The sequence below is a fragment of the Passer domesticus genome, chromosome 11 (assembly GCF_036417665.1).
Source record: "Passer domesticus isolate bPasDom1 chromosome 11, bPasDom1.hap1, whole genome shotgun sequence".
Classification (NCBI taxonomy): domain Eukaryota; kingdom Metazoa; phylum Chordata; class Aves; order Passeriformes; family Passeridae; genus Passer; species Passer domesticus.
In genome coordinates, this window is record NC_087484.1 from 12,362,536 (window position 1) to 12,389,402 (window position 26,867).

Below are 26,867 nucleotides of genomic sequence, written 5' to 3' on the forward strand. Positions count from 1 at the left end.
TTTGGGACAGGTAGAAGCCAAACGTGGAATGTGAGTGTGTTGTTCTGTTTCCAGAAGTGGCTCAGGCATCAGGCACCCCCACAACTGTACTCAGTTGACCTCAGGCTTTCTCCTTCTAGACTCCAGCCTTTATCTTGTAACTTGCCAGGAGCTAATGTTGGAAACTGGTGCCTGTTGGGTTGTGCTGGTGCATCCTTCTGTGGTGCATAGATGCCATGGGTGTCATACAGAGTCTCCCTGGTTGGACACATCCGTGGGTTTGGACCTGTAGGGGCTGGATGCTGCAGAGGGATCTACAGCAGGAGATGAGCATGAGTTTGTGAAACAGGAATTATCCTGTAGAAATGTGGCTGGGAAGTCTGGATGTTGTTCTCATTTTCATCTTTATTTGGAAGCCTTTCCTTACTCCTTTGCTGGTACTACAAATTTCTACCTCCTTTCAAGGCATCACTCATGAATAAAAAGAGATTTTGTTTTGCTGTGAATTCAACTGGAAAAGAAATACTGTGACCTGGAGCAGTTTCAAAGGAGGAAATGTTGCTTCAGTACACAAAAGTGTTTTGATAAGCCATTTTAATTCAGTGGCTTCTGATCCATTTAATTTTCCTGTTGCTTCCTGCCTCTGCAGACACCTCAGTGCCACACTGCAGTGTCTCTGGATTTCCTGCAGAGCTAGGATGGTGAGGGAGAGTTGTAGTGGTGCAGAGGAATGAGAGGAAGCAGTAAGCAATTTGGATATGTGTGTATTTCCTGGCAGTGGGGATTCAGAATGGTCAGCAGTGTGATGGTGCTGCATAGCAGGGACGCAGGAACCAGAGTGCTTGAAGGGAATGTAGTGAGGGGAGGAGCAGCAAGGGGGAAGTATAGCACTGCAGAGGATTACAGCTCTGGAGGGCTCTGTGGTTCACACTGATACCCATTGTTACATTCATTCAAATGAAAAAGTCATCTGAATGTAATAATAATGTTGCCTCACAATTCAGAATTTCTGGAAGGTTATATTTTTCTGTTCCAAAGAGGTATGAGGTGCCAGTGGGCTGCCCTACCTGTATTGTAGTTTGAGTGCATTTAAGTGCTTAAAACTAATAGAATAGCCAAACAAATATATTAAAAATATGAAAATATATTGGATTCAAATTAGGTAGAAAATAATTTATTGGGTTAAGCTTTCTATTGTAGTTATACTCTGTTAGATCAGAACTGAGCTGTATTAAGGATGTGGGTAACATTAACTGCAGTTATGTAAACTGTGAGGCCTGCTCTTGGAGAGCCTTGCAGAAGGCAGCAGGCCAAGTCTGTTGGCATCAGCAGGCATTCACTGGTCACCTCATCCTTCCCCAAAGCAGGGCAAAATTCAGAGAAGCCTGTCATGACAGAAAAGGATACAAGCCCTTTCTGTTTCCCACGGATTCACCTGTCATACCAAAAATAAAATTATTATTTATTTTCTGAAAGTGATAAGATGTTTAAGTGATCAGATTAGCTTTGTGTTCTTAGGTGATCAGTGTAAGATTAGGAGAAGGTGGAACCAAAACATCAAGAGAGATTTCCAAGTATTTTTGTAAAGCATCTGCTTCTGAGCCTACATTATTCGTGTAGGTAGTTAACGCACATTCTTTCAATTTTATTAATGGAAACTGTGTTTTCTTCATTCTCTTATCTTTAAAACAAATTACTCAAAAGAAAAAAAAAGGTGGAAACACAAAAGTTTTGTTAGAGCTCTCTGCTCAGTGGTCAGTGTGTGGCTGATTTCTCTATTCACAGTGCTGCATTTATATAATTCAAAAGAGAATAACTAAGGTCTGGGAAATGGTGCCAGTTTCATATGTATGAGCTAAGATTGTTTTCTGAGCATTAGTCTTGAAATATATTGTACATCTGTCTACAAAATTCTAGCTGGGGTAGCATGAAGCCAATAATGCTTATACAAAACTTAATTTTCAGTAATTGTTTTTTTTTATGGAGGCAGAGCTTCCCTGCTTTCTAGATGAGGACATGGATTTTCTTAAATAAAGGTCATTCAGAAGATCAGGGCATCTTGATTTCATAAAATGAAAAATTCTTAAAAAAAATACTTCAAAAAAGGTTTGCCTTGTTTTTGAGTGCGTTGTCCCTGGTTTTCCAGGTTTCTGTTCTTGCTTGTTTTGTACCTGGTTCTACTCATTTGCAAGTAATCTAGATTAGTCAATTAGAGTATTTTCAAAACTGGACCCATTAAGATTAGAAAAAGGGTTTTGCTAAATATAGCCCTGATAGACACTATAAGGCGGCTTACACATGTTTTAATCCTTTAAAACCTTACTCCTACTCTTTAATATAGTAAATAAAATTGCTTGTGAGTACTTGCTAAGCCTTCAGCAACATTTTTAGTGGATTCACCTCAGCAGTGACTGGACCTAGGCTCTTTCTGAGTTTTCCAGGATGTGTGGGAGGTGTTCTTAACTAAATACAAATGCTGCTTTTCTAATCTTTTGAGATTCCTTGGCTCAGTCTTTCAAGTGATTAACGAGACACAAGCTCATTAAACATTAGAGTGTATGAAAGTCACCAACAGCATGTGGAATTCATTCTGGTCTGTCCCAGGCAATGTTCATATCAAATGACAAGCATTGCAGCAAAATATCTCCTCAAAAATGATTTATGATATTTTTATTGTGGTCCATGCATTTTAAAAGAAAAGTGGAAGATGAATACAGGATCAGTGTGATGATGGCCATCCTAACTACCAGACTCCATTTCTCTCTTTGGAGGCACCATGAAAAGGAAAATTGAATATTCTGCAAGTTGAGAAAAGACTATAAATCAGTAGTTATATAAAATTGTCAGCACAGGAGTCTTCCTTAGACAGATCCAATAGGCCCTGCTAAAGAGGGCTTTCCATAGACAGATGGGAAGAGGGAAGCAAGGGGCATACTTTTTTAATGCAAGTGAACTTTTTCAGCTCTACGTGGGTTCACTGTATGTAAGAATCGCTGCCATCTGTTCCTGTGCGCACATCCCGGCTTCCTTCAGTCGCTGCTCCTCCTGTGCTGTTTGCTGAATTCCATCCCTTGTGCAGCCTTCTGCTCTCCTGCCCCTTTGCTAGAATGTGTGTTCCAGAGCAGATGCATTTCCCTTGCAGCAGCGTTTTCCTCTTCCCCTGCCTGCACAGACAATTTTTCTGTGTATTTCTGTTTTGTTGCCCACCAGATGGGCAGTCCAGGAGAGTTTCAGTGATCAGATCCTTTTTGGAGTTCTGATTTTGTGTTCAAGTAAATATTGACATTGAAAATATTACAAATTTCTAGGTAAAATCACTTTAGCAGCTTGGAATCAGAGTAATCTTCTAGGATTTGCTAATCTCTCCTTTTTGTTTCTTGCTGTGGAATACATGCAGACATGAAATAGAGCAGATTTAGTCTAGTTTGCACCATCTGCTTATCCAGTGTAATTTCAAAGTTTAAACTTGAGCCCAGATTTATTCATCCTCTGTTCTTAACAACTGATTGTCAGCCTGAGCAGGCTTTGTTTTTTTTTCTTTGGTGATGGTGGGGTTGTGTTGGATAAATGCCATGAATTGAAGCAGGAGGTGCTTGTGCTTCCTCGAACTCACTGTTGTGTCAGTAGATACTACTCCCTCCCTGCCTCTAAACTTCCTGGAAACTTTGAGAAAATTCTAGTCAGGAAAAGATGGCCTTATTCGAATGCTCTTATTTTATTGTGTTTTGCGGTAGTTTTACTGCCTGTTATCCTTTATTTTTCTATATCAGTATCAGCTTTCCTAAAATTCACACTTTAAATTGATTCTGAGTGAAGTTTCATTCATTGTTGTTGCATATACATCTGGTTTTGGAGCCTGACCAAATTCTTACTGAAAGAATTGAGAGGTTGGATTGTGTGGTTTTCTTTTGGTTTCAAATTTCTTTTATTGTGTGTGTCTGTGTTTCTTGTACCACCATAGTTCTTATTAAAACAGTGTTTCAGAATCTCAGTGTTTCAATGGCTGTGGAAATTGGAAGCATATTTGTAGATGGAGTTCCAGTGGCCAGCCTGCTTCATTTGGGTTAAAATCACTTTTACTTTTTCATTTAAACAGCTTATGCCCTTTCTGTTACCCTGATAACACTACACCAGAAATCAAATGCATTCCTTCCCTGCCAAGCTCTTAATTTCCTGTTGACCAAGAAAGCAGAGTGTCCTTTTCATCTTGTGCCTGTCCCAGCTCCAAATTTAGGGAATGTTGACATGACAAAACTCTTTCTTTATAAGTTACATATTTATGTGTGCATTGTATGATATTGTCACAGCCAAGTGGAAGTTTGTTGTGCTGTTCACTGTGATTTAGGGGAACAATATCAAATTTGTCATACACTATATATGACTATTATGCATAACATAAGAAAGAAAAGCATTGTGAAGAAAATAGTTCTCTAGCATTTGTGAGAATCTAGGCATGATAAGCTGAAGGAAAGTAAGAGATTGAAAGACACTTGATATCCAACTCTTCTTAATCACAGAGATAGAAATATAACCTGTCCTAGACAAATTATAACCTCTTCTAGATAAATTAGCAGAGCTCACACTTGGCTTCATAAAGCTGATGTTGAACCAACCCTACTTTGTCAGCAGGGCACAGGTGCTGATCCTTTGGTTATTTGACTAACTCTGCTTTTCTGGTGCTATCAAGAGTCCTGCTGCTGTGTTCCTTTCTGTCTCCAGCATTAGTTTCAGTAGCACCATACCTAATACTAAGGTTTCTTTTTTTAAAAGCCTGTGTGCTTTTTAGTTCCAAACCAAAGGATGGTGAGAATTCTATTTATCCTGTTCCTCACAAAACCTTCTGTTAAGAGGAATATAACTCAAATTTTAGCTGGCTCTACATGAAAGTAGCTCACCAGATTCTGACTGCACAGTGCTTAAGGTTCTCCTAAATATGAAATTTCTTGGCACTCCTTCCTTTTGAACATAAAGCCTTCTCAGTCCCAGCCCATTAGTTTCCTTTTTTTGCTTTATTCATATGGCAGGAGCCTCTGTGGTGAAATTATTCTCCTCCTTACTCCTACAGATGTCCCTGTCACTCATTCAGCACTTACTTCCCAGGAGTTCTGATGAGAAAAATTAAATTAGTTCAGGAAGCTGCAAAACTAGCAACCTGCAGATGAAATATAGGATAGAGTTAAGCAATACTGGGAAATAGCCTCCCTGGTAGCGCTCTTATATCGATGTGCTGCATAGGAGGAAGTTTGATTCTTCAATAAAATTGTATGATACAGAAATCTGTATTTTTGCAGTAACTATTGCAAAGAGCTGCACATATTTTTAGTATTGAACAGGCTGTAGCACAAGAAAACACTGGGATTATCTCATTGTTTCCATGCTTTCTTTCCTTTCCTACAGGGGCATACATAAATCTTTTAGGTTTATAGTTTCTTGGTTATAAATGAATAAAGTGAGGTGACTTACCCAAGGTCCTGCAGGGCAGCAGCAGCACAGCAGGAGTGGGCTGTTCTCTCACTGCATCTGAGCCCTTCCCCTAAAGAATGCTGCTTTCTAAAAAATGTTGTTTTCTCACATTCCTCTTTGGTTACTGTCCTGTTATCTTACATTCTTTTGTTGTTGGTGATAGCATCGGTAGAGGCGGAAATAATGGTTTTGATTCTCTTGTCAAACAACCTCATCTGTTTTATTTAGTGCTGGTAAAGCGTTTGATCTGAACTTTACTTGTAAACAGACACTTAGTGCTACTTTAAAAACTAGGATATCTTAAAAGCTACTAGCTTTTGCTTATAATGGACAAAAAGTTAAGGTTATTGAAGAGATTGTTCATGTTGTCATAATCTGGATGGGGTTAATTATAGATGCTGTCGGTGCTCCCTGTATGATGAGTGTGGGGAGAAAGGGCTGCAGAACATAATATGGTAAAACATTCACAGTTTTTAGATGGCCGTTGAAGGAACCTTAGTTTAGAGGTTTTCTCAAGATTTTTTGTTTTAGAGTCCTTTCTCAGTCTTGCACTTCCTGAACAGCATGGTGCCCACAGGGAGCGAGGGTGCAGCTCAGGGAGCAGCGCAGTGCCCGTCCGGCAGCTGCTCGCGGCACACACGCCCTGGCTCTGCCAGTGTTGACTTGTTATAATCTGGCATCACGTGGTCTCCTGGGGAAGGTGGTGGCTGCACAACATTTCCTTTGACTGGAAGGGTTTACAAGTGGATCTGTTGATCCTGAAGTCCAAACTATTCAGCCGAAGGAAAAACTTGTTCTGAGTTCGTATTTTATGCTGACAGCATGTAAGTACCTCACTTCAGGAGATGTTTGTCCTGAAGAAACAATTACCGTTTTCCTGGCTGCCTTTGTAGCTAAAATCAAATGCATTTAGCATAGTTTTATTAGTACACAGTGCTGCTTAAGAACACAATCCGTTTTTCCAGGATTAACATTGTACATAATTCTGTGGGGGCAGTTTGAATCTCTAATGCCGTTTACAAGTGGATTGAAATTCATGCCAGAATTCTGGATATTTTTTTTCCTTTCCTGAGCTTCCAGAGGAATATGGTCTCATTTCAGAAGATGTTTTGCATATTTCCCACCTTGTAGTGTTAAATTCTTTATCTCAATCATATCCAGTAATTCTGAAGTACAGACATGTTTCATTTCCATCTCTTAACATTTACAATTTTAAAAATGTACTTCTTGGTTGTAAACATGTATTTCATGTGTATGTTCTGAAGCTTCCTTTCTGTCATGGGTTAAAATTAATCTGTAACTGTCTTTTTATTACTATGAAGTTGATAATTATTAGTAGAAATGTTTGTCTTAATTTGAAAAAAATAGTTACTGTGAACTATAGACTATAATCACAGAATTTTGAAGTATAATATTCTTGTATATTTTCTTTGTCTAATCAAAATTATTTCAGTTTTTCTTTCAGTTTAATTGCTGAAGTTTGGTAGGAAATTAATTGCCATGCCTGTCTTTGTTACAGAATACAGTCGTTTTGAAGCTAAAATCCATGATTTACGGGAGCAGATGATGAACAGTAGCATTAGTTCAGGATCAGGATCTTTGAGAACCAGCCAGAAGAGATCCCTCTATGTCAGGTAATCATCTTTTTCATAGCATTGCTACTGTGTTTTCTGCTTTCTCTAGACTTACTCTTTTGGTATTTGTGTTTTCATACAATTATTTACCAAGTATTAATAAAGGCATTCTTTTATGCAAATATAATAAAAATAAAGCTGTATTTAGACTGATTAATGTAATATAGCTGAAAAAGTAGTAATATCCCTGAGAATTCTATATGAACTTTGAAGAATGGTGCTATTGTTTGCTTTTGTCCTTTGATTTGAGAGAGATATTAATCCTTCAGCAAAAAGATATATTTCTTCTTTAAGTCATGTATGTGAAGTCTTAAAAACTTGCTTAGTTCAGTTTGTGTTTTTGTGACAATAGTCTTCATATTCTCCCTTGTTCAGTACTTGAGTTCAAATTTATAGTCTTCTGTTTCTTAAGCTTTGACAGATTTCCATCTTATTTCCTTCAGCTTACTTTAGTTGTTTTCTTGGCTTTATTAAGGAACCTTATTTCTCCATCCGATTGAATTTTGTTATGGAATATTTTTCCATGGTAACCAGGAGAGAAAATGCAAAGCAAATGAACTGAGTATAACTCATTAATTTATTCATATCAAGTTAAACATAAAGGAGGCTGAAAGGAAGTGGAAGCATGAAGCAGATGAGAAAATAGGTGGTTTCACAAGAAATTTATGGCAGGGTGAAGCTTATTCATGTGTCACTCCTACATTAGTTATCGTGTACTGATAAAGCATAATGTTTCAAGTATGGAATGTGGGTAAAAGGATTGCATTTTTTAAAATAAATTGGTTTTTGAGTTCTTCAAATCAGCTCATCTCTGGCTTGAGTCACTAGCCTCTTGGTAGGGACCAGAATGTTTCAATAGAGCAGGTAAGCCTTCAAGTAGTTCAGGTGTTTGGGTTAAGGTTATACATGATTTAAAATGTCGTAGGACCTCACTGATTTACCTCCTAAAAGTAAGCAGGCTCAGGTGCTCTTGACTTTTCCCATCCAAAGCAGATAGTGTTTTGTTCATGGTGTGTTCTGTCTACTGAGCTGTGGGAAAGGAAGCAAGCCATACACCAAGCAGTTCCCCTGGTAATTACATCAATGCTGAGGAAAGTCACGGTCCCTTGTAACTATTGCTGAATGCTTGACACAAATGCAGCTAAATCCTCATAGGGCTTCTGTTTAGCTTGACTCTAACAGATAGTTTCTGTGTTTTGACCTGTTGTTTCAGTAGCTGGATTCTGTTTTCTCAGATCTGAGCATACTTTTATTTCTACTTATATTTGCCTTAAATATTTTGGAGGTCAAAATTTAAATCTCTAAAAATAAATGCCTTAAATAGTAAGGGTCAGTGCTTGATACCACAGTTATCCATATCTTTGAATTTCTACAGGTAGGTAAGTGTACATATGGATATTGTGCCAAGATCTTAATTTCCATAATCCCAAGATTTATTGCTTTAGTCTCATCATATACCTAAGCCCAAACAATTCTAAATGCTTTTATTTTGCTTAGTTAGCTATAGCCTGATTAGGTTCTAAACCGCTTATGCTCATGTTCACACATCTGATATTTTGACCCACTGACAAGGATTTTATCATTATGTAGCTTTTATTCTACTGATGGAATTGTTGAGCTTTTGACTTTGCCAGCTACTGCAGAACTTGCAGCCTTCTCCAGGCTGTTAGCAGAAGCCTTGTGGGGACTGGTTTCATTGAAGGGTTTTGAGGCTCAATATTCAGTGTTCCTATAAGTCAGTACAAAAATCTAAAATGCAAAAATTCCACAACAAAAGTACATTTCTACCCACATCTCTTTACAGAGGCTTTTAGGATCTGCTTGTGTCATCACACCAAAAGCTGCCAAAGACTGGGAGGCAGCTTTGTATGCACAGAAAGGGTTCTCATCTGTTCTGTCTTGTTTCTGATGTAATTTTGACCCCATTGAAGTAACTTTTATGAATATTTTCACATATTGCTAGATACTGACAGAACATGTTAGTTACCCACTTTTTTTCTTATTATAAGTCACTCTGGTATAGTCATACTGTACTTTTAATTCAATTCAAAGCCAACTTTAATAACTTCACATATCTTTTTTCAGTAGTGCTGGGTTTTGGATATGCCTTAAAGGATGCCAGTTATGTAACAAAATGCTGAATTGAACGGTAAATCCACCAGTAAAATGTTTATAGGCATTCAATCACAATTTCAGAAAAGCTATTAAATAAAAATGCCCTGAAAATTGTCTCTGCTGCTTTCTCAAAATGAAATTAAGAAATAAAATTAGATAGATCATTGTATACCTGTAAACATGATATCTTTAAAACTAGTCTGCCTGTAAACAGCACTTTTTGGTATTATGTAATATAAAGGAAAAGACAATTGTGTTTGCCCAAAAATACAATTTGGAGTACAATGGCAGGTTTTTCTCTGTAATTGTATCCATATCAAAAAATGATGCACAGCAATTTAGGAAACAGCCCTTGGAGGGCAATACAAATACAGCAATGCAGCAGCAGCTGACTCTTCATTTGCACATCCTACTGTCCCCCCACACCATGCCCCCTGTCCCCAGCTAGTTCAGATGTACTGATGTGTCTTCTCTTATTCTGCTTTATATTTCTTCTGGTCTTTGTTCAGAGACAGATTCTCTCATCATGTTTCTGGGTTTGCATCTGATCTATATATATATATAGATATATATGCTCATCTGTAGATTCAGAAAGCATATGTGAGATACCTTCATGGTATCAAATTTCTGTGATAATACATGGAGAGAGTAAATCTTTCCATATTTAATCTCATCTTCTGTGGCCAATCTCAGTCTGCAATGTGTGTAGCATTCAAAATCAAAAATTATATTTACCTATGTGCATTTTTCTGATCAGCGCAATACATTCCAAATTCAAACAATGGTGCTGATTCGTGCTTGAATCACAGCAAAAAAAAGATTATGTCTCCAAGTTGAAGAAATGTAAGTTTTAAAATTACTAAGAAATTTTAACTAAGTCCTTTGGAAAAATAAGACCTGCTATTAGCAGCAGGCTAAGTGTGCTTGTCTGCTGATTAATTGGGCCATCTCTATGGTATTCTCAGAGCTCAAACATTAAGTTTCAAACAACTTTCCCAAAACTCAGAAAAAGAGAACCTCCTTTACAAGCTGACCTTCATTTATGGTGAAGTGGTAAAATTAATTCATATTTATTGAAATGAAACATTAGAGATTTATTTTCTGATGGAATTCCTGGTTGCTTTGTTGAAGAAATGCTTCAGTAGAACTTGGTCAACAGCCTATGATACTGAAAGTAATGAGTGTGACAGGTAAAAAGATACTCTGGAAAATTTGGCACTGTTACACAGCCATTACATTTTGGGCTTTGAAGCATAAACACTCATGAAATATGCAACCTAATTTCAGTTTCTCTAGACTTGTGAATGAAGGAGCTGAGTTGCCTTTTTGGTGCTCTTTAGTTCCTGAGTAATACAAAGTGAAATAAAAGGGAGGACTTGGTACTTTCTCTAGAAAAAATTTTTCAGGACTTCTCATTTAAATTTAAATAGAACTTTACTGTAAATATTATGGGTCTGCATTCAAAGCACTAATTGATCACGATTACTGAATTTATTTTTAAGTTAATTTGTGTTTATAACTTGCAGTAAGTAAATGCATATGTGGCATTTTTAATCTGTAATGAAAGTCCCCATGCAGGAAGTTAATAGAAACAGTATTTTTTATATTCCAGCTTGTAGATAAATGCATCATCTGGGCTGTGAAGTGAGTTCTTGGCTGATGATGTGCCAGGCATACAGGAAAAGCCATGTTAATCACTTGGAATCAAAAGAAATTTTTGTTAATTCTGTTTGCTTTTGAGGTCATTTCTAGGATCATTAGCAGTTCCTGGTATTTCTATAAACGTTAGCTGCATAGTTTTGTCACTATTATGTGACACCCTCAATGATCTTTTTATACAACTGTCTTCATCAGCTTTGACTTTTTTGCCCAATAAAATTATTTTTCTTGAAGTGACTTTACCAGAGAAAATGTGTTTGATGAAACTGCCTTTAGTTGTACAAAACCTGCTCTGTGTAACCACTTATCTAGTTGGAAAAGCACATGTTGGTAATAATGGCTTTATCCATTTCTGCTTTAATTTCATTCCTGAGCATTTTTTCTCATGCAGTCAACATATATGTTAATGCTGTTAGGCCAAGCTCACAGCTTTTATAAATTTATATGCAAACTCAAAAATAGAAGTAAAAAATGGAGCTGATAGAAATCATCGCTTGAATGCTAACAAGAAATCTCAGGAAATAAATGTCACGATGCATGTAATTAATTCAGTGAAAATGTATACAACTTGAATCTGCATTGAAAGTACATACTGGATTATGTGCAGTTTATTTTGAGATATGAAATTATACTTGTCCAGAGTGATTCTTGAACAACTGTGCAGAATAAATGTGGAGGAATAGCTATTTCCTATCTGTATCATTTTCTTACCTGCAATATTTTTGCCATTAAAAAAGAAAAAAGAGTTCTGATTTTTTAAAAAATAATCAGGATATCATAAGTATGCTGTGGAATTAACCCAAAAGATCTTATTATGAAGGTTGCACTGCTAAGGAAGGTGGTATTTCAACCTCCAAGCTATTTCAAATTTCAAAGTCTGAATTTGGTTATAAACTTAAACTAAAGGTATTGCAGACTTAAGTATAAGGCTCTTTGTATCAGGAGAGCAAATGTTTTGAAGCCATTTGAAAATTTCTGTCTTTTTTTGACATTCTAAAAATCTTTATTAATACCTGTAGTCTTTTAGGGTTTGTTTTTTTCTTTTACTATTTTATAGCCTAAGAAAGGCATGGTGTCTCAAACAGCTCTGGTTTTGCAATAGATGCTGAAAATTAATTGGTCTGACAATATATGTTTAATTTTTTCCCTGTAAACTTGTTGCTGGTTATGAACACATACAGATCACTCAGTGCTTGAGGAAGGCAAAACTCACAAAGTTGAAGGAGATTTTGGAGCAAACAATTTTTGATTTATGTGGGCTAAAAATTTCTGTGATACTAAAAATCTAGCTGAAAAAGGTATGTAAGACCAGTGTTTAGGATGAAGAAACAAGCTGAATTTGGACAAGGAAAACGACACCCTTTTAAATCATCACATTGTAATTTCTTGGTACTAGTTTGGTATCGAGTAAGTTGATTCGGGTATTGTTCAGAAAGTGCAGCACTGACAACACATGAGCTGGCAGATTAAATAATTTTGAGGATTTTTTGGATTGTGTCATATAAGCATTTATTTCACATAGGTGAGGTTCATGAGCTATTTTAAAATATAAAAGTCCTTTAGAAGGCAGAATCTGAGCAGTATGTCTGGCCGTTTGCTAAGAGACTCCTGTCATCTTTCATTTCCATGTCCTCATTAAACCCTCAGCTGTGCCAGGGAGAAACAGACTGCAGGTATCTTCACTTCCTCAGGGAACTTGTCCAGATATAAAATGATCCAAAAGGCAGAAAAGATATGACTTGTAAACCAGATCAGTTCCATAGTGTGGTGGACCATGTGTCTTTCCAGACAACTGTGCTTTCTTAAGCAAAAAGGGGAACAGGAGTCGGTTGCATAAACCAGTCTTGCTGCCAGAGGGAATATTAATAAAACTGTAGTTATGCAGCTGCTGCTCAGGTATTGTGAGTGCCTATTATTTGAAAACAGGCTTCCCTTAGGAGAAAGGGCGAGATTCTCTCAAAATGGTCAGGAATTTCCTAAAATAATGTGCATAAGGTTATCTGCCTTTGGGTACTATGGTAGCAGTGGTGACCAGATTGTGTTTCTAAGTTGTTCTTTTTTCCTGTGAGCAGGATACTGATGATACTGACTTTTAACTTAAAGACAGTACTAAACTGTACTAAATTACTAAATAATTCAATTTTATAACTTGAAATGGAAGTATACTTTACAGAACTTTTGACAGTGCCCTATGCTTTAAATACTTACTTGTCTTTTTTATCCTAGGCTGACATGTAGCTCGCTCTGTGCAGAGTACTTACTGAATTGCAGTAGGTGTCTCCTGTAGAACTTTTGTAAAGCACTAGAGGTTTGCTCTGGATGAAGTTTTTTCTCATTCATTAAAGCTTTGAAGTGTGTGGGGGTACTCTACTACACATTCTGTGTGTGTATGAGAGAGTATATTCAGCCTTCTTGTAAGTACCTGTCAGAATGATGCAATCATTTATGAATACCACAGGCAGCTTGCTTCATATTTTGTGCTATTCATACTCTCCTGTTCTTTCCTGCTTTTTTTCTATATTTAATTTTTTCTTTTCAATGTAGAGCTCTTTTTGATTATGACAAGACTAAAGATAGTGGCCTTCCAAGTCAAGGATTGAACTTCAAATTTGGTGATATTCTCCATGTCATTAATGCTTCTGATGATGAATGGTGGCAAGCACGGCAGGTAACTCCAGATGGAGAAAGTGATGAAATTGGAGTTATCCCAAGCAAACGGAGGTATGGCATGCTTTATTGACCTGGAGATGTCTGTTATTAAACATCTGATCTGATTAATACATATATTCTATATGCTTTTCTCTTTCTTGTTAGTTCTGTACCACATCAGCCACTTGTTTGATTCTTTTGTTTTTAAGTAATCTGTAGTGAGATTCTCCTTTACTCAATGAAAAAATTATTAAAACCCCCTTTAGCTCTAGGAGTTGTGTACTGAAGTTAATAAAGGTAGTCCACATCCACCTTCTTTGTTCTCACTGAAAGTTGTGGGTTTAATATCAGATAATTATTTGTGTATGAAAAGGTGCAAAGTATGAATGAATTTTATTCAAGTCATGACACTATCATGAATTCTTTCTGCCCAAAACCTGGAAAACTGGAAAATCATTCTTTGGTAGCCAATGGAGATGAGGTTTTTGTTGGCATAGTGGAGACTAAAGTAAGAGTTTAGGTGCTCTGAATCTTAATAATATCTGCTATTGACTGATAATTGAGTCTGTTGACTTACTGTGTTGTTTCCTTTTTGTACTCTCTGGATGTATTGAACATAAATAGCCACAAAACACAATAATTCTACAGTGCATCACTTGAGAAATAACAGTTTTCCATTAGCAGGCTTCCTTTTCTGAATGTGTCATAAGCAATAAAATGTATAGTACAAAAGGTACACCAATATGCTTCTGCTGCAACAAGTGCTAACGAAGTTCTGGAATTTTGCCAATTTCTGACATTTTTGTGTGTGTTTTTGTGGTAGAGTTGAGAAAAAAGAACGAGCTCGTTTGAAGACAGTGAAATTCAATTCCAAAGCAAGAGGAGATAAAGGGGTGAGTTAATGAAGTGCTAATTACACCTGGCATTGTGAATGGTAACATTTTTCAGCAGTTTTTTGTGTGGAGAATCACTTTCAGATTTGAGTGAAAAGAGTAAATTCTATCAAATAGAAATAATTTTCAGCACCAAAGCAGACTTTAATTGCCAAAACACTGGAAATTGTATAAAGAATTAGCATAGAAGTATATATACTTAATACTGTAATGTAGTAGGAGCTGTATATACTAACCAAGTATTGAATAGTGCCATTTCTAACAGCTCTGCACCAAGTGTGATTCCTGTCACAGTACATGTGATGAGAATGGGTAGTGAGAAAGAGGTGAGGCTACTTAAGTAGTAATAGGAATGTTTGTTGCCAAAATTATAGCCATTTCATAATGGCACAGCAGCCAAATTTTTTTATTGTTTTGAGGATGAGGCTTTTTGCAATGTTTTGGCTATTCTGAAATTTGAGAAAGAATTCCATAACTTTACCATTTTTACCAGTAGTTTGTGACTAGTAATTTCAAAACTTAGGCACGTTTTAGATGTAAGAGCCTTCTAAATTAATAATATATTGCCATTAAAAAAAAAATAAAATCTGAAGTGTGCTTTATGTTCCTGAGGAAACTATTTCTAAAAAGTTATTATATTTTTAATTGTATTAATGCTGTAGCATTGCTTAGTCATTATTGTAAATCCCACAAATGCATTTTAGTAATTTACTTCAGTTACAATGTTTTCATAACTTCAGAAATTGCATACATAAAATATTAAAGCTTCAGTATTATATTCTCATAGTGTAGGACTGCAAAGTATAAAGACTCTGAAATTCATATATACATCCCTCTGCTACATGGCAAAGGTTTCAGTTATTAATGAAATGTCAAGTTTTTCCCCTATAAGTATTTGCTTAAAAGAAAATAAATATCTCTAACTACTTTCTGATTCACAATTATGGTACTGCCAGTAGATTTACTGGATTATTGGCAATATTTTTCTGTTTTGGTGCTTTTGTAGTTTGGTATTGGAATAAAATATTATCAGCTGACATGGTAATTTGAGTTTGCTTTTTAGAAGTCATATGAAGTGAGGCTTAAATACTTCAGATTCTTTTCAGTACACTAAGGAATTTTTCAAATGTTACCATGTTCTTTGAAAGATAATTGCATGGTTTTAGAGGGTGTCTGCCAATTAAGTGCAAACAGTTAATTACTGATGTGTTTGAAGTAGCATTTTGACAAAAGCAGAATTGGTGCACAGTCCCTGTGTACTAACAGAGCACCAAAGAAATGCATGGAGTACTGAGTGGAAAAGCAACTACGCTTGCCATTGATGTAGAACTGCAGTTCTTTTTCTTTAGTAACATTTCATTTTGCAAACACTTACACTGTTCACAGTCTCTTGCTTCAGCTGTAAATGTTTTAACATCAGAGTTTCTCCTTGAAGTATTCTTCCTGTATTTGTCATGATACTTTTCCTAGTAAGTTGACTGCTCCATACATGTCCTCATGGACCATGTGCCTTCCTGTGTCTGTGTGTGCTAATTCTCCATAAACAGGATGAAATACCAAATTGATACAGTTTTTGAAAATTTCTACATTAAGACCTTGAGGAATAACCCTAGTGATGGCTAACATTAAAATCTATGATCCTGTCATTGTAAGGAAAGCTAAAAAATCTGGAGAAAAAATGGTTACATTTTATTCTTGTTTGTTCCATTCATATACACATTTATCTCATTTTCTGTGCTGCTTCTGATTTAATATATTCCTGCTTATAATGCTGTGAATGATTGCCAGTGGGCTTATGAAAAATTTAATGCAATTACTGTGCATTTTCCACTAATAAGCAAATCCTTCTAGCTTTTTATAATCATGATATCTTTTAAAAGTAATCTTTTGGCTAATCTTTTAGGCAAAATCAGTACAATATTACTTTTCTCTTTTTTTTTTGGCAGTGGAACTGACTCTGACCATTATACATGCAGTATATAGTTTCATATTAGCTCAGGAAGACTTACTGTACGGAAAGTTAAAATAATTGTCATGAAATATTTTCAAAACTATAATGAAGAACTCGATTATGTTTTATGATGCACAATAAATCAGCTAATCCTTTTATTTTAACTGTACAGATTGCCCATTCTCACCACCTAAGCTAAATTGAACCCTTTTAGCTTTATTACATTTGTCTCCTTTTACCAAACTGATGGACTTGCCCAAATGAAACAATTATAGATGTGAGTCTTTTATTTTTTGAATTTACATTACAGTATTTTCAGTATACTCAGCAAGGATCTCCTTTGGACATATTTCTTTGTTGTCCTTATTCTCTAGATTACATTACCCTTCCTGGTTGTGAGAAATCATTTTCAGTGACTTGACTTCTGTTAGAGAAAGTCAAGAGGACCATAACATAAAAATTTGCCTGTCCCAAGTATGTTTCCTGCAGGCATATGATTGGCTTGAAACTTCATCTTTTGTCTCTATGTGTCAGGCTGATAATTTACCAATTTTTACAGTGGAACAACAGTTTTAGTCGAACACAGATGCAAGGCAATTAAAGGTTTTATGGATTTCCTCCTTAGCACAGTATTGTTATTTCCAGAGTTCAATGTCACTGATTGTGTTCCCATGGTACCATGTGCCTCTTGAACACCTTGTTATTTTTTAAAAACGTTGATAATGATAATATCACTGTAAGTTTAAGTATCTGCTGTTTGCTAAGCACATCTGGCCAGAAGGATTGTTAGTCCTGTAGCAGGATGCAGCTTTTGTGTTGTACTGCAGGAAACAAGCACAACTACAGACCTTCTTTTTAAGAAGGACAAGTGCTAGTTTTCAATTATACACAAAAAAATGTGGCCCATTTTTTGAAAAAACTCTGTCCTCTTTGACCCCTGCTTGTTACTGTAATTCATTCCATACTTAATGCTGGTAGAAAGGATAATATGCCTTTTTGCAACAGTATTGCATATAATAGAAGAATGTGAGCTCACTTTGGCTGAAGACAAACAATTACTTGAAAGCTAACATGCTCCAAATTTTAGAAACACTTGTTTATAGAGTCTTGAATGCATGGTTATTTTTTTTTAACAATACCTTTTAAAAGATGTTTCTGTGGTGCTTTTCTTACTTCCTGCTGCACACAGGCTCTGCTTAGCTTAGAAATAAATAGTCCCCTACAGCACAGGGTCTCAAGACCAAGTTGGGTGCTTTCCTATTTTACCATCCTTTCTATTGTAGTTTTTTTCTGCAAACCAAATGACAAAAATATGGCAAATTTTATGTCTTTGCAAAACTGGTCTGGTGAGTCGCTCATGCCTAAAGATGGAAGGGAATTTCTGCTGACTTTAAGTTAGCTGTATTAGCTCTAGTTCTGGGAATAATTGCAATTAAAACATTACTGATTTATTTATACTTTAAGATTTTTTGTTCACTTGGAACACCAAATTAAAGGTGCTGTACTCATGATGTCTTCAACAGAAGATATGGCAGATATTGCTAAAACCTGTGCTAATTACATGTAGACATACCTATATAGGAATGAAAATACATTGATGCTCTCCATCACTTGGACTAGCAGCACAATAATAGTTTATAATCATATGGGTGTAATTGTCTATGTAAGTAACTCTAGAAATGTTTGTAGCAACTGACATGCAGAAATTCTTCAGCAACACGAGCAGTTAATGTCAAAAGTTGCTGAACATGATCCTTGATATACAGGGTTTTTCATGTGGTGATTATAAGTACACTCTTGAAAAACATAATTGCCACAAAAAACCAATGAAATTAACTTGTGTCTTTTCTTAATCTTTGTGTTAAGATGCAGGTTTACATAGAACAGAGTAAGTCCTTTCAGTGAATTTGCAATGAATTGCAATAGTAAAACACTGATACAAGCTTTGGAGTTTTTTTAGTTGGATGGTAACAATACTTCTGATGTTCTGTTTAATATCAGTTGTTTGCAAAAGCCTCAGCTTGGTTTTTTGGTTGTGTTTTTTTAAATACTGTAATCCCTAAATGAGATAATATCAGTGATTTAATTGACTTTGAGTCATAATGGTTTGGCCATCTGACAGCAGCTTAGATTTCCACTTTTTTTAACTCTCAGAGCAAGCCTATATTTGTGAGAAACAGGTCAGGCTCTATAGCATGAACTACTTTTCTCAATACTAAGCATGTGAAACATGGAGGATATGAGGAAAGTCATGATCCCAGCCTCTTTCTAATGAGCTGAGATGAGTGTTAAACTGAGATGTGCACTGCATAATGTGGTTGTAGGAGTCAGCTTCCGCAAAGCTGCTGGTCCGGGCCTTTGTTCACACAGACATTAGACATCCTTTGTTTTGCCCCTCCTTCTCTTCTTCAGCAGTCATTCAATGACAAGCGTAAAAAGAACCTCTTTTCCCGAAAATTTCCCTTCTACAAGAACAAGGACCAGAGTGAGCAGGAAACCAGTGATATTGACCGTAAGTATGTGGCATTCCATGGAGAGCGAAGCACAGTAGAAGGGCCTGCTAGACTGCACTAGGGTGTTACCATGGAGACAGTTTCATGAGCTGCAACAGGCTGAGGAGCTCGTGGTGCCAGTGGCAAACCAGGCTACAAAAGCAGTGCAAACCTTTGTTTGCTGTGAAAATAAGACTTAACACAAGAGCATCCCAGTTTGGAATAAACTGGGGTATACTGTTGGCTAACTGGAGGAAATAACTGACTTCCAGTGCTGTCAGTGATGCTTCCCTGTTTCTGACTTGGAGGAGAAAGCACAGTATTCATGAAAGTATAATGGAGCTTACCAGCTTCTCAAATCAGTCCCTTTAGACTGGTTTTTCAAAGTCATTAATTCTAATTTGATTTTCCTAATAAAGAGAGTTTATTCTGATTTTCGTTGTTCTTGCCAGCAGTTAAAAAAAATGTATTCTCAAAATGTAGTTGCATAAATTTGCTAATTCAAAGCAGGTTCAAAACAAACTGTATTCTCTGCCATTTGCATTACTGATTGCACTTCACGTGCCAGTCAAGTCAAATTCTATAGACTTATTTTTCCCTGTGATGTTCTAGGAACTGTCTCCTGTCGTAGCGCCAGTTTTATATATTACTGACAATTATTTTCTTTGTGATTGTCTTTTTATTGCTTGCCCTCTGGGGACTACTCTGCAGGAGGTCCCTGACGACATGGGATCAAAAGGCCTGAGTAAGTGATCAAAATACTCCCAAGTTATTTTAACCTCCATCTGAAAAATTACTCCTTTTTTTTTGGACAGATCTCTTTGAGATGGGTGCTCTACTGGCATAAGGAGGTTGACTAAAACTGGTTCATAAGCTTTTTCTAGTTTGTAATCTTTTGGAGTTTTTGCTTTCAGGAACATGTAAAGTTTATGTGATTGTCACGTTAGATTTTTTTTTTGTTTTGTTTTCAGAAGCTTACCAGTGTTTTCTTGTTTGTCCTTAACAGTACTGTGTTTTTAATTTGGTGATTGTTTTTTAATGTTACTTATATCTTGTCCTCGTATTTTATTTATTTAAAAATAACCTTCTGGCTCTTTACAGTAATAGTACAACCATTGCCGTGCTACTTTAACTCGGTAACAGTTTTCACTCCTCTCTCTAGGCGACTGATGTTTACAGCTACTTAAAGCAAACAGAACTTTTCCTTAACAAATGCCAGGAGAGTTTTTCTGGCTGACTTGAACACTTAGGATATTTTTATACCAGGTGGAGGGCTGAGAGGAGTGACTTGATGCACTTCTTGAATTCTGTTTGAATCCAGTCAGATTCAAAAGTTGCTGTGTACTCTTACAGAACTGTAGGTGAACACCCCATCACTAAATGTATTAATATAACAAATAAAAAAAGCCAAGACCTTGCTTTTATGACAGATATTGAATACATACACGGTTAGGCACTTACGCAACAGGAAGAGGAATCTCTGAAGGGATGTGGCCACGGGTCGTTAGGGATAGCATTTCTTCCCAAGGCATAACTGTAAGGCACAGGGTTTGTGAAATGACTTGTAAGGGCCAGTGTACTTCTGTACTGTCCTCAATCATGAAATTCTAGCAGCTGCAACATTAGTTTCTCAATTCTGAAATGGCTACTTTCAAAGGAATTCTAGGTCTAGACCAAGAATTTTAGCTACCTTTACGGCCTTATGGTTTAGAACATAAAATCATAAGCAGCCTTTATGGCTTTATAATCATAGCTAGTTTGAACTATATAATATGGTCCAGAAATACCTCTAGATGATTCTGTTCTATAAACAGAACATGTTTCTTGTCTGTTTTTCAGCACAGACTTTTAAAAACTGCCTTATCACAGCTAATGCAAGTTGTGTCACATGCTACACTATATTTCCTCTAATATAATCCAGTATTTTCTCTACAAGAAACTAAATGCAATCAATAAATTGCTTGGATAAAAGTTGAAATGCATAATCCCGAGGTTTTTACACAACAACATTCATCCTGAAGTGAAAACTTGAAAATTGCAGGGTTACATGTGAATTATGTATTCGTGTACTTTTTGTAATCTTATTTTATGTGCTATTTAATGTTTTTCTTTTTATTAACATCAATTCCTTTCATATGAAATTAAGCTTGATCCTGAGAGCTATGAGAAGTACGTTAAAACTTTTATATGCAGTATGTATTGATTTCAGCACTTTGATATGAGTATTGTCTTTCATCTGGATTATTTTTTGTCGATTTTCTTTCTGTTTGACTCATGCCATTGGTGTATGTTCCTTATTTTTTCCCATTGTGTTGCAATTTCAGAGCATGTAACCTCTAATGCCAGCGATAGTGAAAGTAGTTACCGTAAGTGTTTTTAAGTTCTTTGTTTATTCAGAGCTTTTGATTTGCAGCTCTTTCTTTGGTTTTGTTTGTCTGTCTTTTCTGGGTATTTACATGTAAAATAGAACTTCCCAGTCAGCTTCAGGTGAAATATGTATTTGTGTATTTGGTGGAGTACTGCAAATTGTTCCATGTCTTTGTTTTTAAAAATCTCCCTAGAATCACTGCAAACCTCCTTTATGGATATTTTTTTTTTTGTTGTCTGTGATTTTTGTAGTTCAGCTTAATTTGAATCTACTAATTTTTTTAAAAAAATTACACAAGCTAGCTAGACCTGTTAAATTTAAATGTAAATTTAATGCTGACAAATATAATTATGTGTAGCTGAGCCTTAATAGTGGAAGTGTAACCCAACTGTGTAATCTGTTAAATAATGCTGTAAGTATCTAAAAGTTTTTCACAACTGGTACTCAGATTTAATATGTATATACTTCAATGAAAGTACAGATAAGCAAACATGTATTTACCCTTGCTTTCAGCTCATTGATTTCATCAAGTGTGGGTGCTTAGTATGAACTGTCCTCAAAGCATATGACACACATTCAGTGCTGGAGTCAGTTTTGATGGATCAGCATGCTAGTTCTCTCTCTTTCTGGAGCATCTTCTAAATACCACACTTAGTTTGCTTTTACCACTAGCATAACTCCAGTAGTGGTTACTATTACCCCAGTGCAGTAGCTCTCCATGCTCGTGGTGGGTAATAGGCTGCATGGTGCTGCTCTGCTGTGCTTGGACATGTCTTAAACCACAGCAAGGACTGGAATCCCACTATTCATTCCCACTGAACAGCTCCCCAGTAAAATGGCAGTCTAGACCTGGAAGCCATGGTAGAGTAGTGCAGAATAATAGGAATGTGGAGGATTTGAAGAGAAACATGAAAAGAAGGAACAATGAAAGTCATACAATGGTTCAGTGCTCAGCTCCTGGCTGCCTGCTGTGTAATGGGCACTGCAGAAATACCTAATTTATGTCAGGATAATAAGGAAGGTGGTTCATTAACAGATATATTTGTTTGGCTGTCGATCTTTTTAGAGGTAATGAGCCACATATTTTCTTCCAGATGATGACACTGAAGGAGAGAATGTATATACATTTATGCAAAATGCTGGTGGTGTTGCAGACTGTAATTGAAAAGAAACTAATTGAGGGAGGCATCTGTGTTCCCTGAGAATAACACAGAAATGAGCACATATGGAAGTTGACTTTGATAAACAGAAATTTTTATAGTTTTTAATGACACACCATTAAAACCATCTAACCATGTCTGTTTCTTCAGAAATTTGCTGCTTCCCTCACTTCCAAGGCTTTTCTGAGAGCTAGCTTTATATATATTTAAAACTCGTTATTGGTACTACTAGTTAGTTTTTTCCTTTATTGTTACTTGAGAAGCCATGATTTTATTACAAATGTCATGGATTTGTTTATCTCAATGTGTAATTCTGAGCACTTTTTATTAAAATATTCTTTTAATTTCTTCTTACTGCTGTCTAATATGAAAGTTATCTTGATTACAGATGAGTACGGTTGTTCAAAAGGTTCATTCTATTAATACTAATTTTTCCAAAGTATTGAAAAGCAGTGACAATATATACTTTTTGCCCTCAATCAGGGGATGCTTTTTACTTGTTCTTATCTCTTCAGTAGTTTGCATAACTATTCTTTGACCTTATAGCAATGTGACTTCTCCAAAGAAGTATCTAATTCTATGTGAGCTGAATCTTTTATAGATGAGTTGATAGTTGGTGATTCCCTATTCCTCTCCCAAGCCTAAAAAGGGTTCTGAAAGTATATACTGTCCTTCTAAAATCCATTTGCATGAGTAACTTTTTGAGATATTAAAATGTACAGGTTGCATGGTTTTGTGTCTGTCTTAAGGTATTCCTCACTTGCAACAATTTAGGAAATTAAAGTCTTCCTTCACCTATTGCTGTAGGGCAGTTTGAATGCAATTTTATTGCAAAATAAGAGAAATATTTCTGTTAATGAAATGGTAACATTCAGATTTAAAATATCCTTTTGCATTTTCTTTGAAATAGAGAATAGATATATAGAAGCTCTGTATCCATTTATAAAAGCCTTCATCTGCTTTCTGTTTTTACATAAACTGTGGTGTAGCCTTGGTATGTTCCTTTGCCTGTATAAAGTACAGCTTATGAACATCAAAGAATGTTCCAAAATTAGACAAGTGAAATATTGGAGGACTGTACTTTCTTCAGTTTAAAGCAATGTCATGTAATTTGAGCTTGTGTCTTCAGAATTACAAATTCTCTGCTGTCACAGTTGATTTTTAGTGATTTCATTCAAACAAATTTTACTCAGAGATATGATGTTAGACTAGAAGTAAACTTTTAGAGAGATGGCAACTGAGGTATATTTCAAATGCTTTCACTAACATTTAAAAAGCCTACAGCTGTCAAAATTCAAGATTCAGCTATTTCAGTTTCATTCACTGCTAATTTGCTTCCTGGAGCTGAGAACAATCCAAAGCATTCGACTTCATCTTTAAAAATTAATTTATTAAATAGTAGTTGTTTAGTATATACATTCATAGCTTTCTGGGTAGAATTACAGTGGCTGAAGATGTTTATGGAAATGCCAATTCATGATAAAGTTAATGGAAGATCTGTACACCTTGACATACGTGGTTGCCAGCCACATATAAATATGAAACAATGTTCTTGTAAGTGCTGCCTTCAGAGGATGCAGAGCGTTCCTGCTGCAGGTGGCATTGCTCTAGCAGTGAATGACAGCGTGCATGCATTGCATCCAGGACTCGTGGGGAGCAGCAGCTCAGCAATGCTTGAAAATTCTTCTTGTGCTTGATGTCAGCTTGACATGCCAGCGTACACCAGGAACTTATTTCTACTCTCTGTGTCTTATGCTTTAGAGCTCAGTGTTTGGCGTGGCTTTGTGAGGTTTGTAATTCATGGCTCTCAAAAGGTGTCTCTCATCAGTACCATTGTAATGCATATTGCTGAGCAGTGTCTGTATCACCATAGTCCATGGAATGACTCCCTTGAAATATGTTCCTTTAGGAAAAAATACATTGATGTGTCCTTGTCTTTAAATTTTAGGTGGCCAGGAGGAATATGTGTTGTCATATGAACCAGTCAATCAACAAGAAGGTTGGTAGATCTCACTCATTATGAAATAACCTGAATTGTTCGAATGCTTTGCATGCCCTTATGTACTAAGCACCAGGATAAACTTCTTCATCCTTTTAAAGTTGAAACTTACTGTTATTCAAATGAATAAATCATAAAGGCATAAATTATTAAATAAAATCTCTGAATTATTTAGTGCAGAGTCCAAAGGTGTGCTACTTCAATAATTTCTTGTGTGGTTTATATTGTGGAAGGAAAATACAGTATGCTTAACAGTTTTGTCAGTGAGAACCCTCATAAATTATAGTTTTCTTCTGTTTCACATTGCTTTAGCATTCTCTCTGTTTCTGTCACAGCAAAAAGCGTGTGAATAGATCATTTGTGTATTTAACAACTTCAATTGAAATGTCTCTAATCAGTCTCCCATTTCTGTATGGTTTTCTTAAATGCCTAATTTGGTTAATAATTTCCAAGGGATTTTTTCCAGAAAAAAAAAGTAAAATGTAATGAAATGGAAATCACTAGGAGAAAATATTTTCTCACACTTGCATTTAAAAATTTGTTTTTTACTGATTTCCATTGGAATGGTTTCCCCTCACCAGAGGGGCTCACAAAGGGAGAAACAGCCAAGATGTTTGTTAATTAGTAAGTTAATAGATGCTGGATTCAAGACATTCCTCTTACGAATATAGTAGCAGAATGGAAAGGAAATAGCTCTGAGTCAAATTAAAATATATTTAATAGGCCAGACTTTAATTAATTGCTACTTATTTGTGTGACAGATTGAACCTAAAATTAAAATTTGTACTGCTGAAATTACATGTTCGTGGCAAGATACTTAGGCATTATTGTCTTAAAAGTTCTTACAGTGTGATTAAACATAATCTGCTTAAACTTAGTTTTCAGCTAAATCTCTTCATTATAAATAATTAAACCACTTTCAAAAGGTACTACACTTAATTTTGTAAGGGTGTTAATAGTTACAGAAACTATTTATATTTGAGTAATTTTGTATATGAGTGCTTAATTGTGGTCTTAGAGGAGAAGCTTCTCCCAACACAGAATTTTATGAACTGTGCTGCTGCTTAGGTGCCTCTTGGAACTGAAAAGATTTTCAAACCTCCCCTCTATCATTTTTCCATTAGAATTTAGGATGTTAGTTTGTCAGAAGGTGTTTTTCCCCAAAGACTTCATAATTTAAGACTCATTTTGCATCACTGAGAATGGTGATTTGAGAGTGAAAGTTTAACATCCTACTATGACTGTGGTATTGACTGATTGATGTTCTTCAGTGTTGTTTTTATTCTCCTTAGAAGTACATATTCTTTTAAGTATTAAAATCATTGCTATGTGAGAGAGCTTATTTTGATGAACTCTGAAAAGTTAACAGTCATATGAAATACAACTGACATTATTCTTTTATGTTTATTAGTCAGTTACACTCGACCTGTGATTGTTTTGGGACCCATGAAAGACAGAATAAATGATGACCTGATCTCAGAATTTCCAGACAAATTTGGCTCGTGTGTTCCACGTAAGTCTCAGCAAATACTAAAGCAATTTTAGCTTATAGTTTTCTCTTTATTTTTTTATAGACATCCTCTGTATATTAGGTTAAAAAAAAAAGTTAATATATTGTTTAAACTTTATAGACCTCTCTTAATATCAATCTCTTTGTGACAATTTTGCAGTACAAATGGGAGGTTTTTGGATATTGTAAGGGAAAAAGTCACTGTTTTTTGTTTTGCTTTAAAAACTACTGGTTTATATTTAAAGATACGACTAGACCAAAACGAGATTATGAGGTGGATGGACGTGATTACCATTTTGTCACTTCTCGAGAGCAAATGGAGAAGGATATTCAGGATCACAAATTCATCGAAGCTGGCCAGTACAATAATCATCTTTATGGAACAAGTGTCCAATCAGTGCGAGAAGTAGCAGAAAAGGTAAATCAGTACCACTTACTTTCGTTTGCTGAGCTGATTATATGCCTGTGCTGACAGGGAAAAAGAGAAGAATGCCAAGAAGCCCTTCTGACTTTTAAAGGAATTTGTATAAGACTAGAAACAAAGTGTATTTTCACAGATGCATTTAGGGAAATAAAGAAGCTTTGGAATAATGAAAGCAACATGATTAAATTGTGGAAAAAGAGCAACCATAATGTGCCCTCTCATTTAAAGAGAATACAGAAGAAATAATTGGAATTATAGGCTAATTAGCCTAGCTGACATAGATCATTAACTAATGAAGAGTAGTGCTGGTGGAGTTAATTAATATGAGGATCCTTTTGATATAGACCTGTGCAAAAGAAAACGTTCAAAAATGTTATTCTTTGTGCTTCTCATGGTTTTAGCTAACAAAGGGAGAGAGTAAACGTAAATAATTCGATTTAAAAAGTATTTTTTACCACAGCTATCCATATATTTTGAAGATTGACCTTACTGTTTCCATCCCAAAGTGATTTGAATTAATTATTTCTTGAAAATTGTAATTATTTCTAAAGTCTTACTGAAGTGGACTTGA

At 35.8% G+C, this 26,867-nt stretch overlaps 1 protein-coding gene across 24 annotated transcripts in view; it reads left to right on the top strand.

Moving 5' to 3' along the window:
* DLG1 (discs large MAGUK scaffold protein 1) overlaps positions 1 to 26,867 on the top strand; it is a 139,110-nt gene that overhangs the window by 105,587 nt on the left and 6,656 nt on the right. For 8 of the 24 annotated variants that reach the window (XM_064385734.1, XM_064385741.1, XM_064385748.1 and 5 more), the window contains 8 exons: positions 6,962 to 7,076; positions 13,395 to 13,571; positions 14,323 to 14,392; positions 18,756 to 18,855; positions 21,160 to 21,201; positions 24,312 to 24,362; positions 25,774 to 25,875; positions 26,118 to 26,290. In XM_064385734.1, the coding sequence (XP_064241804.1) occupies positions 6,962 to 7,076; positions 13,395 to 13,571; positions 14,323 to 14,392; positions 18,756 to 18,855; positions 21,160 to 21,201; positions 24,312 to 24,362; positions 25,774 to 25,875; positions 26,118 to 26,290 (830 nt within the window). Of the gene's footprint in view, positions 1 to 6,961; positions 7,077 to 13,394; positions 13,572 to 14,322; positions 14,393 to 18,755; positions 18,856 to 19,546; positions 19,581 to 21,159; positions 21,202 to 22,736; positions 22,773 to 24,311; positions 24,363 to 25,773; positions 25,876 to 26,117; positions 26,291 to 26,867 lie in introns of all 24 variants that reach the window. The other 16 variants (XM_064385738.1, XM_064385745.1, XM_064385746.1 and 13 more) reach the window with 8 other exon arrangements.